Source organism: Neolamprologus brichardi, chromosome 12, assembly GCF_056152115.1.
Source record: "Neolamprologus brichardi isolate AB-2024 chromosome 12, ASM5615211v1, whole genome shotgun sequence".
Lineage (NCBI taxonomy): Eukaryota > Metazoa > Chordata > Actinopteri > Cichliformes > Cichlidae > Neolamprologus > Neolamprologus brichardi.
This window is the reverse complement of record NC_142115.1, coordinates 30,166,545-30,179,096: the sequence shown is the minus strand read 5'-3', so window position 1 is coordinate 30,179,096 and position 12,552 is coordinate 30,166,545. Positions and strand designations below refer to the sequence as shown.

Here is a 12,552-nt window from a genome sequence, read left to right as displayed (position 1 = left end):
CAGATTGAACTGAAACAGGCCAGAGATGTTTTTACCAGTGCAATATTTGTTACCTACATGAGATTTTCTTTCATGTATGTTGAGTTTCCCACCATCTTATTCTTTATGTATCACCACTGATTACTTTAACCAATTGCAAGTGTGTTAATTTGCATAAATGTACCTGAAGTTAATCTGACATTAAAAACCAAATGCTGATTGGCTGTTGAGTTTATTTTTTTAAGAAAAGAAAATTCATTCTATGCCTTTAGCTGAGTAACACAAGTTTCTCTTTTAGTAATCTAGGCATACATCCATGCCATCAACAGTCATATAGATATAAAAGGTTCAAATTACAATTTTACATAAATTATGTTATTATGAATTACGAGGAAAAACAAAAAAAAACACTAAATCATGTTATGAAAGAGGTTGATATAAGCTGATACATTTGGATGACAAAATTCCGTAAACATTTCTTTTGTATGAACATGTTGAAAAGTACAGGAATAAGTTTTTACTTAAAGTGCTGTGGTGTCCTAAAACTCAACTTTCCATTTTTTTTGACGATAGTTCAGAATATGAAAAGAAAAAAAAAGGATTTTTGAAAAAGCAACCACTACATCCTGGTGTCCTGAACACGATGTAATGTAATGTGGCTATATACAGTATCTCACAAAAGTGAGTACACCCCTCACATTTTTGTAATTTTATTATATGTTTTCATGGGACAACATTAAAGATATGACACTTTGACACAATGTAAGTAGTCAGTGTAAAGCTTGTATAACAGTGTAAATTTGCTGTCACCTCAAAATAACTCAACATACAGCCATTGATGTCTAAACCAGAACTAAACTGGAGTCCGTTTCCACTCCTCCATTATGACATCATGGAGCTGGTAGATGTTAGATACCTTGTGCTCCTCCACCTCCCATTTGAGGATGCCCCACAGATGTTCAATAGGGTTTAAGTTTGTAGACATGGTTGGGCAGTCAAGTACCTTTAACCTCAGTTTATTTAACAGGGCACTGTTTTGGGGGGAAATCATTCTCTGCTTCAGTATGTCACAGTACATTGGCATTCATGGTTACCTCAATTAACTGTAGTGCCAGCAGCACTCTTGCAGCCCCAAACTGTCACAACTGGACTGAACGGACTCACGCGCAGGCTCTAGGTCGTGAAAGCACAAGAGTCTTTATTATGATAAACCAGGTGATTATTTACAAAAGTGAGGGGAAAGCCGGGCTCCGGGGGTCCACACAATAATGTGTAATAAATATCACATTAAAATGTAAAAGTAAGTCTTCAATGGATTATCTTTTTTTTTTTTTTTTTTTCTGCCTGTCCCATTTGGTTCTTTAGCCATCAGAATTGTTGTCTGAAGACCAACAAGGATACCCAATGGATTTATTTTGCCAAATGGATCATCATGGCATTGCCGTATTGGTCCATTTGATCGACCTTTGTTTTTATTATTTATTTTATTTTATTTTCAGTTGTTACAGACGGGACAGACATGAGTGAGGGATAGGAAAGGGAGAAAGAAAGAGGAAGGAAAAGAAAAACAGAAGGGGAGAGGGACAGTGAGAAAGGGGGAAAAAAAAAATATCTCCGGGATCACCTGTTGAGAGAAAAAGAATAGAAAACAAACAAAAAAAACAAAACAAAACAAAGCAACATACTATACACAACACCATCGCATTAATCTACCTAAGTGTAAACAGCAGTAAATACTAAATATTGAATGTTGTTGTGCAGCACGCAGGACAGACAGCGCACAATGTGCTTTGAAGTAGCAGCCAAGAAAGGTGTGATTTAAGTCTACAAACAGTGAACACCTGTGTGCACACCTGTGTGGATCGGCGCGCTTGTATTCAAATGGTTTCCCCATGTAATGGTCTGCAAGAGGGTGTAGAGAGCCATAGCCCTGTCCCCCAGGGCATGAAGCAGGCATGGAGGAGATCCAGGCCCCAGACATCCAGAGGTCCCAGAGTGCAAGAGCCCAAGGAGGACCACCGGAGGGGCATCCGTGCCACCTTCATGGGAAGGGCTGAGGATACCCAGGCGAGGGGTCACCCAGTAGCCACCGGGCAGAAACTAGAGGGGGCTGCACCGGCGTGCTCGTCGGCTCCGCCGGCAGCCAGCTGTGCCAGAGTGAACCGAGCCGCAGGCACAGAGGCCGGAGGCCCGAGGGCCCTCCGCGCCCCGGAAGAGGCCCGACTGAGCAGCAGGCGCCAGGCGCCGCCAAGTAGCCACCAGGAGTGAGCTGGCACATGACCTGAGCGCCCAGCCCCGGACACCAAGAACCAGTATGGTTTCAGAACGCAAAGAACCACTTCAATGGCGATAATTGAGGCAGTAGAAGAAATTACTAATGCACTGGATAAAAATAAATATGCAGTTGGTATTTTTGTTGATCTCAAAAAGGCCTTCGACACAATCAATCACTCAATTTTATTGGATAAATTGGAAAGATATGGTATTCGAGGGAAAGCTGGTAACTGGTTAAAAAGTTACCTAACGGGTCGGGAACAATATGTTAGCATAGGGCATTACCATTCAGAGAAACTTGGTATTACATGTGGTGTTCCCCAAGGGTCAGTGTTGGGACCAAAACTTTTCAATGTTTACATAAATGATATTTTTGATGTTTCTCAAGTACTTAAACTCATACTGTTCGCAGATGACACCAACATATTTTTCAGTAGCGATGATTATACTGATCTTGTAATGACCGTAAACAGGGAGCTAAAATTAATAAAAAAATGGATGGATATAAATAAATTATCATTAAATATAAATAAAACTAAAGCAATGTTTTTCGGTAATTTAAAATATAATATAGAATTACCAATTATCATTGAAGGTGTACCAATTGATAATGTGAGTGAAAAAAAATTTTTGGGAGTCGTAATTGATAACAAAATTTCATGGAAACCCCACGTCAGACACATAAAAACCAAAATTTCCAGAAGCCTCGCAGTTTTGAACAAAGTGAAACCATACCTTGATAAAGATGCACTTCGTACTCTGTACTGTACCCTGGTTCTTCCATATTTTACATATTGTGTGGAAGTGTGGGAAAACACATATAAAAATACAACTAATCCATTAGTCACAGTACAGAAACGAGCACTGCGTATTATTCACAAGGCTGGTTATTTAGATCATACTCACAAACTCTTTCTTCAGGCAAAGTTACTTAAATTCCAGGATCTGGTTAATAACAATACATCCATAATCTTATACAAAGCCTTTAATAAACTTCTACCAGCAAATTTACAAACTATATTTGAAATTCGAGAAAGGGTTTATAATGTGAGAGGCTTCGGAGAATTCAAATTACCCAGAACTCGAACAACCCGTAAAGGTTTTTGTGTGTCTGTATGTGGTGTGAAAATCTGGAACAGTCTGAGTTTACAACTGAAACAATGCAAAAATATTCATAGATTTAAATTCCTCTACAAACAGTTGGTTTGGTCACAGTATACTCAATGATGGTTATAGTGTGCTCTGTAATGTCTGTTCTCTTACCATTGCTGGTATGGATTAAAAAAAAAAAAAAAAAAGTGTGTGCATATGTATGTACATATATGTACATGTGTGTGTAGATATATATGTATGTATGTATATGTATTTGTGTTTGTCACTATGTAATTATTATTGCCTGTTACCTAACGCAATTTATAATTAATATATATTCTGTATTCAGTTATGAAGGTTCTATTTGTTGTTTGCGAGCTGCCGTTGAGATGCTTGCATGTGCCTGGGGCTGTTGATGGTTTGTTTGGTTGCAACGATGGGCGTAGCTGTGGGAAGCTTATTGTTTTTTGTTGATGAGTGAGTATAGGGGTGGGATTTAATAAGTTTTCTTCGTCCCACTCCTTTTCAGGTAATTTTTGTTTTTTGTTTTGTGCACTTTATGTTCAATATATGTATTTTTGTTGTGCCTGAAATGAACAAATAAATAAATAAATAAATAAACACACGAACGGGAAAGACGCCGAAAGTCACACACACACACTCCATCCACTCCTCACGCTCCTCTTCACACTCCAATCACTCAGGTAACACAGGGGTTGGTCCAGGGAATCTGTACACAGAGACACGAAGGGATTACAAAGGAAGATCGCTGTGAAAACACTCTAGAGTTAACTGAGCTGGGGTTACACTGACGAGGGTCCGCAACGGTCCAGCGACGAGAAACACAGAGCTGCCATCTTATAAAGGAGCTGGAACACTCGTGATGAGCCACAGGTGCGTGATTGTGACCAGGTGCGTGGGCCAAGGGCAGGAGCCCACAGGTGAGCTCCGCCCAGGCAGAGGGAGGAGGGAAAGAGGGGAAGGGAGAGAGCAGGAACAAAAAAGAATATAAACATATGTAGCCATACTGAGCCGACTGGGTAGGCACAGGGACCCTGACACAAACAATGGCATCCCACCACCATGCTTGACTGGAGGCAAGCCACACTGTCTTTGTACTCCTCACCTGGTTTCTGCCACACACCCCTGACACCATCTGAACCAAATAAGTTTGTCTTGGTTTCATCAGATCACAGGTAATCCATGCTCTTAGCCTGCTTTTCTTCAGCAAACTGTTTGCGGGCTTTGTTGTGCATTATCTTTAGAAGAGGCTTCCTTCTGGGACAATGACCATTTGATGCAGTGTGTGGCATATGGTCTGAACACTGACAGGCTGACCCTCCATGCCTTCAACCTCTACAGCAATGCTGGCAGCACTCATACAGCTATTTTCAAAAGGCAAGCTCTAGATTTGATGCTGAGCACGTGCACTCAACTTTGGTTAACCATGGTGAGGTTTGTTCTGGGTGGAACCTGTACTCTTAAACTGCCTTATGGTCTTGACCACTGTGCTGCTGCTCAGTTTCAGGGTGTTGGAAATATTCTTATAGTGTTGTTCCATTAAAAAATATAAAACAAAATATTTACCAAAATGTGAGGGGTGTACTCACTTTTGTGAGATACTGTCAGCTGAAGTTGAAATAGGGCCGGTGTTCTAGATTAATTGGCATTGTAAATTAACTGGTGACGGTCAAAGAAAGGGGTTTATGTATTTATTTGTCGGGTGGTTTGCCATGTGTTTTTTTGTTTTTTTAGTTTTGAGGTTAGAGATTTTTAGTTTTAAAGCCAAGTTAAGAATATTTATAGTTTAATTTCCAAAACTTGCATATGATCTTCAATTTGTAGCCGATCTACTGACGTATCACATAGCAGCTGGGGCAGTCTCAAATGGAGTTTAGTCCACTACTGCCACCTGTGGCCAAGTGCCATAGCCTATGTAGAAATGTTTAGCTTATTTTAGAGTTTAGAAATGTGTTAACATAGAATGTAGAATTATTGTAGAGACACTGACACTGCCCTCAATGTGATAAAAGCCTGACTGTCATGAACTTAGGAGTAGATTGTAGGAGACCCCTCCCCCAGTTGAACTGTGAAAGGTCTCAACAATTGACCTGGATAACTGTGGTCTGGAAGGGAAATGGGTTTTTTATGACCTCTAGGGAGTCACCTACACCCACAGTGTTTTAACTGTCACACACACTCACTTACGCGCACACACATACATACAGGTATGCGTACACAGTCACACACGAGCACTCACAAAGACAGACACCGAGTTTGCAGCACACTGTAGGGGGGTTTTATGATGGGGAGGCCTCTATAAAGCTGGCTGTAACTAACAAAGGGGTGAAGATTTTGCAGAGGGACACACCGGCCTCGTCTTCCCTTCTAGAAGTGCATGCTTAAATGAAGATGAATAAAGATGAATAAAAGTTTTGTGAAAATGACTACTGAGTTCCGGTGCCGTCTCTGGATGCCTCGACGAATAAAAGAACCGGGGTGAAACTGATTTCGCAACAGTTTTGGTGCCGAAACCCTGGGATTCGCTCGAGGCCCAGAGAGGATGAATTGGCAGAGCTGAGATCATGAAACGAGGCGAACAGAGAGCTAGCTCACATGATTAAAAGGTAAGCACGACCTGTTTATTTTCGAACCGTGCATATTGTTTAAAGCCTAAATTATCTGTTCGCTAAGTTGAACGTATCGTAGTGTAAATTCACTCAGTAGAAAAAAAGGCGGCTAGCGTCCGTCTCAGTGCGTTAAAGCAAGAGACTCTTGTAAGAACTCAAAGTTGATGTTTAGCGTACTGTGAGCGACTAAAGCAAGAGACTTTTGTAAGAACTCCAAGTTGATGTTTAGCGCCCCGTAAGAACATCTCTGCGTTAAAGCAGGAGACGTTTGTTACGGATTAGTAGAATCGGTGTTTCATCCGTCTTAGTTATTAGGAAAAAGTGGCGGTGATCCCCCAGATAGCAAGGAGACATTGAACTGATGTTGATTTTCCATCTGAACCATCAGAATCGTCAGGATTGAAACGTCAACACAAAACCAATGTTGAAACAACATTGAAATATGATGAAACCTGACACTGACATTGAAATAACATTGATTCACTGTTGTTCTGTTATCGTTGATTGTTGATCTATTTATAGTTGACAAGGTGACAACAATCACGTTGAAAAACCATCGATTTATGGTTGAGCGGGAAATTAAAGCTGCTACCACTTGGACTATTCCATAGCACCCCCTCTCACAGTGGTACATCAAGTACTGGTAACTTATTTAAATCGAGTTCTGATAACAAATTGATAAAAACTGAGTTCAGCCTATTTAATATTTTTAATTAAACACAATATTACATTTTACAGTGTACACCTCAACCTAACTAGGACAATTAGGCTCACGATCTTCAGATCGCGCCACATTTGCCTCACGAATAGTGATGGGATTTCCGGCTCTTTTTAGAGATCTGGCTCTTTCGGCTCCGAACCGGCTCTTCAGGTTGTTTTGTTGCTTTAATTATTTAATCATTAACAATAATATAAAATTATGCAGAAAAGGAATTACTAATGTAAAAAAAAGTGGTTTTATTTATATATGTTTATATATGGCCCCTAGAGACAAAGCACGTACAAACTCTAAAGCATATACAAACTCCAAAAAGCACGTACAAACTCCAAAACACATTTCTAGCGTTTACTGAACTTCCAAAACAGAGCTACCCAGATCACTTAAATTACACAATTGAAAACGTGTGTATTGTTTGTGTATTTATAGACAAGCACTCATATTTATTCAAATAATTTAAAAAAAAAAGTTAATTTACCTGTTACTACCACACACCAAATCCGGTTGTTGATACTTCCTGGCTTGTGTAGCCACTAGGTAACAAATAGTGATGGGATTTCCGGCTCTTTTTAGAGATCCGGCTCTTTCGGCTCGGCTCACTAAAAAGAGCCGGCTCTTTCGGCTCCGTACCGGCTCTTCAGGTTGTTTTGTTGCTTTAATTATTTAATCATTAACAATAATATAAAATTATGCAGAAAAGGAATTACTAATGTAAAAACAGTGGTTTTATTTATATATGTTTATATATGGCCCCTAGAGACAAAGCACGTACAAACTCTAAAGCATATACAAACTCCAAAAAGCACGTACAAACTCCAAAACACATTTCTAGCGTTTACTGAACTTCCAAAACAGAGCTACCCAGATCACTTAAATTACACAATTGAAAACATGTGTGTATTGTTTGTGTATTTATAGACAAGCACTCATATTTATTCAAATAATTAAAAAAAAAAAAGTTCATTTACCTGTTACTACCACACACCAAATCCGGTTGTTGATACTTCCTGGCTTGTGTAGCCACTAGGTAACAAAAGCTCAACACTGCGCCCTAGAAACCTGGAGCACTTCTGTTGTCTTTTGTACGTGTTTTGGAGTTTGTACGTGCTTCTGAGTTTTTACGTGTTTTGGAGTTTGTATGCGTTTTGGAGTTTGTACATGCTTAGGAGTTTGTACGTGTTTTGGAGTTTGTACGTGCTTTGTCTCTAAGGTCCACCATAAATATACTTTATTTATTCACTCCACATAAAATGTAATAAATAAATCATATAATACAAAAAACAACTGTTTACATTTTAAACTTTTAACTATTTAAATTTTCAGCTTTTTCCTTTTAAACAAATTTAACGTGAAACAACACAAAACACTGCAAACCACAACACAATTAAATATAAATTAAAATATTAAAACAAAAAGAAGATGCACATTCTCTGTCATATGGGCCTGCATGATTTCTGAATCCTTTATCATCTGCAACTGAAAATAGATGATTACTATACCTTTCTAATGTGACGTTGTTGTCCTCGCTCTCTTTCTCTCTGGCTCTGTTCCTGTGCTACTGCTAGTGTAACTAACCCCCTCCCCCTTCCGCCCAGCGCAAAGTACAGGCGGCGCATGCGGAGTTTAGCGGGAAAAAGGGCGAGAGAGAGGGTGAGAGAAAAAAAACAAAAAAAACCCCTCACGGTTCCCAATAAGGAGCCGGCTCGCGTCGTTCACTTCAAAGAGCTCTATGGCTCTAACGGTGTGTTCACACCGAACGCGATGGACGCGAATAGAGCGTCAGGTTTACATGTAAAGTCAATGGAAAAGCGCGATGACGCGCGATTGTGGGTCCCGCGAAAATTCGGAAGCAGATTTGCGTCGCGAAAACGCCAAAACGCGTGAAACGCGCGTCAGTGTAGCGCGTCTGGCGCGTTTGACTCGCGAATAAAACCACGCGCGTGAGTTTTTGTGTTGCATTTTGTGCATACGCGCGTTTCGCGTCTACCGCTGGAGTTGGAAAAAGCTGAACTCCAGCGTCAAATCGCGCCGCGACAACCAATCAGGAGCCTGGTGACGTGGCTCTGACCTAGGTCAAAGGGGCAGATCCAGCCAAAGCCCTTCATTCTTCATTCAGTATGGAGGAAAAGCTAATCAGAGCCGTGGCTAATCACCGGGAGTTATATGATGCTAGCTACTACTTCTACCGAGACAGGAATAAAAAGGACCTAGCTTGGAGACACATAAGTGAGGAGATCGGGCAACCTGGTAAGTTCATTCCTTCTTCTTTTTAATTTTCAGACTGACCCGATGAACCCGCGCAAAAGCTAGCAAGCCCGCCTACTGTCCCGCTATTTTCCCACTGATGTACAAATACCTTTCCGCTAACAAGATAATGCGTTTATTCAGAGGACATCTGCAGGAGAAAGTGGAAGAGCCTCAGGGACACTTATAATAAGGAGAAGAAGACAGAGAAGGAGAAGGGGAGTGGGTCTGCAGCAGGATCGGGGAGAAAATGGAAGTTCTTCGCGGTCATGGGGTTTCTGGACCCCTTCCTCACCCCGCGGGAGACAAGCGGTAATATGGTGCGGACCGTGGAGAACTTCTCCCCCGAGGACCAGGGAGAGCCCGAAGAGGCAGCAGGGGAGTGTCAGTCAGAAGGTATGTTTACAATGAGTTAATGTAGGCAGTTAATTTATGCGTGTTGTCATACAGGAATATATTTTGTTTATTAATAAACAGTATACAGTAGTCCCGCTGTTCATCCGTCACTGCCTCGCCTTTTCGCTGATTTTATTTATTGCACCGTACAGCTTTCAACGATGCGCATTGCATTCTGCAGCCCAAATGACAAATCTCCTCCGTGTCGTGCCTCCTGCGCTTGCCAAACTTATCATGTTTGGTTTTGATAACCATCACGTCCAATAGAAAAAAACAGCACAAAAACACTCATAACTATGACCCTCATTCGGAAATAGACACCTGCACCGGGAGCAAAAAAGGCGCACAAAAGTGGCGCCGCAGACGGAGAAAAAGCGCGGCATAATACTTTTACGTTTTAAAATCGACAAAGGTTTTCACTTTGAGAATCAACTTGTGAGAACCGTGACTACTGTTCATGTGCTGCAATAAATGAGAGACCACTGTATATAATAATAAGTATATAAGTATATAATAATATAATATTCTCTATGACTGTTGTTTTCAACCTGTTAACATCTAATATTGTCTTGATAGAGTCAAGTAATCATGCAGCAGAGTCCTCAACTGTCTCTTCTCCTGGCTCTCCAGTCCCTGGTCCCTCAGCTCCTGCTGCTGCACCCACAGGTATGAACATCAAGCACTGACAGCTTTTTACTTGCTTGAATTCCCTTGTGATCACCTTTACTAAATATCTACAACCAATCTGTTTATATCCTGTTTTTTTCAATTTTGAAAATGAAAATCTAGTAGTAGCCTTCTCATTACTTTGTGTTGTTTTGTGCTGTGTTTTACAGGCCCACAGAGGAGGAAAGCTCGAAGGCGGGCGAGGGACGGGTCCCAGGACGGTCCATCGGCGGTGGAGCTGGCCATCCTGGAGTCCCTAAAGAGGCCACGCCCGTCTCCAACAGAACATTTCCTCCTCGGCCTTGTTCCTGTTCTGGAGAGCATGCCGCCTCAGACACGAGAATTCGTGAAATTTCAAATTTATAAATTAGTTTTTGAAAACAGCACAGCTGTGTTAAATTTGGAAACATTGGACCCTAATGATCAGTAGTTTTCTGATGAGGCAGCAGCTCTCCAGGGCAGAAACAATGTTCTTATTTTTCTCCTCCTTCTCCCTGAGGCTCTTCCACTCCAAGCTGGGTCCTTTTTATTCCTGTCTCTCTGTAAATAGTTAAATTTCATATATTTATGATAAATGTTTTTGTTAATGAATTTATATATTTTTTCAAATAAACATTTATAATGACAAATGTCTCTGTTCTACTACACAGCAAATATTGGCACCTGACTTGACACAAGTAGAATTTATTTCATATTATACTAATGACAAAACATAATAATACAGTGGGATGCAAAAGTTTGGGCAACATTGTGAAAAGTAATTATTTTCCTGTACAAATTATTGGTTGTCACAATAAAAATTGTCAGTTAAATATATCATATAGGAGACACACACAGTGATATTTGAGAAGTGAAATGCAGTTTACAGAAAGTGTGGAATAACTTTAAATCAAGCAGGTGCATAAATTTGCGACACAAAAAAAGAGAAATGAAATAAATATTTAGTGTATATCAATGTGTGTGTCTCCTATATGATATATGTAAGTGACATTTTTCATTGTAACAGCGATTCATACAGGAAAATAATGACTTTTAATAAGGTTGCCCAAACTTTTCCACCACACTGTATATAGGAACATAGTGAAGACAAGTTATTTAAGAGAGTAAAAAGAGGTTAGTTTATTTTGGAGTAGAGCTCCATTTATTAAGAAAAATTTAAAAAGACAGGAACACTCTTTAGAGGTTTGTGGGTGGCTCTTAAAAGAGCCGTTGTGGGGAAGTCACTCGGACTTCAAACAGGCTACTCCTTTGGTTGCCAAGACACAGCTCCCTCCGCCGAGAAGTGAGCCATGAACTTCTCCCTCACCAGGACAGCCTCTCTGGAGGAGTTGTTTGCTGGCAAGGAACCTGGACAAAATTGTTTAAAATGAGTATTATGTGTACTGCAGTTACAAAATACATTATTGAAATTCCAAAATTACAAATTGCAAAACATAAATCTTACATAAAACCTTTTGTAATTATAAGGATAATTACATGATATATATTAGATATAATCTAAAACAGTCTGCGGGGATTATATACAAATATTCAACTATCCCAGAATTAAACCAGGTCTAAATAAAAAGGAGTGAGTATCACTACAAAGGTTAACTCAGTGGTCCTAATGCTACAGTTTGATATCAGCAAACACCGAGCGCATACATTGATATGACACCACAGCCATGCTATCATTCAAACACTGATAACAGCATAAATCGAATTAAATCGGGACTTGATGAGACCTTCTGAGTATCACTAGAAATATTATAAACAGTCGTCTCCGTACCACATTCACTGTTAGCATAGCACATCCATGTTAGCAGTGTATAAATGGATGGTTTAGCATGTATTAGCACAGGTATCAATAAAGGACTACCGTATTAAATACTTTTACTAACCTCAGGCAGATGGACAGGCGCTCTGCAGGTGGGATTGAGCGCCTGTAGTTGGTGTCTAGGCGGGCGATTCTGGGACCGACCCGGGGAAGCAGGTCCTCAAACTGGCCGAGTGAAAGACGGTGATGTCGCTGGAATCGGCCGTCATCCAGGCGCAGCTCCTGGAGCAAATGGTGAAACTCACCAAACTGCTCATGCCTCTGGAGGACCTGATGGACCCAGGTACGGCGAGGGCGTCTTTTACGCCGCTGCTCTGCTCTCCACAGTACATAGAGAAGGGAGACTCTCTCTTCAAGCGCTAACTCGACAGCTGCCATCTTGCAAAGATACCGGTCTGGCACAACTTCCTCCCACATCCCTCCCACATTTCCGGTTCACGCGCGTCAAAATATCATATTTTGACGCGCGATGGATTTTTCTTGGACACGCGTTGAGGCGCGAATGTGCACGCGTCAAATTAGGGGCGTTTGGGGCGTTTTTGTTCGCGTCCATCGCGTTCGGTGTGAACACACCGTAAGAGCCATTTCGTTCGCGAACAACCCATCACTACTTTTTATGCAAAAATGCTGATAAACTCAATTTATTTGAGTTGTCTTAACTTAGAAAAACTAAGTAAGCTAGAAGTTTTGCTTCTCAGTGCAGAAGGATGAAAGATGTGTTTTGAAAATGCCATGTG

The 12,552-nt window shown here is 40.7% G+C and overlaps 1 protein-coding gene across 1 annotated transcript; it reads left to right on the top strand.

Moving 5' to 3' along the window:
- Positions 1-8,810: 8,810 nt before the first annotated feature.
- LOC148100278 (uncharacterized) lies at positions 8,811-10,628 on the top strand. Its single transcript, XM_087849633.1, has 4 exons — positions 8,811-8,940; positions 9,082-9,333; positions 9,910-9,999; positions 10,170-10,628. The coding sequence occupies exons 1-4, from the start codon at positions 8,811-8,813 to the stop codon at positions 10,427-10,429; spliced, it is 732 nt and encodes a 243-aa protein (XP_087705759.1). The 3' UTR covers positions 10,430-10,628.
- The last annotated feature ends 1,924 nt before the right edge of the window (positions 10,629-12,552 follow it).

Excerpts from the sequence above, each read along its gene's own strand:
- LOC148100278 (XM_087849633.1), top strand. The coding sequence starts at position 8,811 with ATGGAGGAAAAGCTAATCAGAGCCGTGGCTAATCACCGGGAGTTATAT. Across the intron at positions 9,334-9,909 it reads AGGGGAGTGTCAGTCAGAAG|AGTCAAGTAATCATGCAGCA; the intron begins GTATGTTTACAA and ends TTGTCTTGATAG. Across the intron at positions 10,000-10,169 it reads TCCTGCTGCTGCACCCACAG|GCCCACAGAGGAGGAAAGCT; the intron begins GTATGAACATCA and ends TGTGTTTTACAG.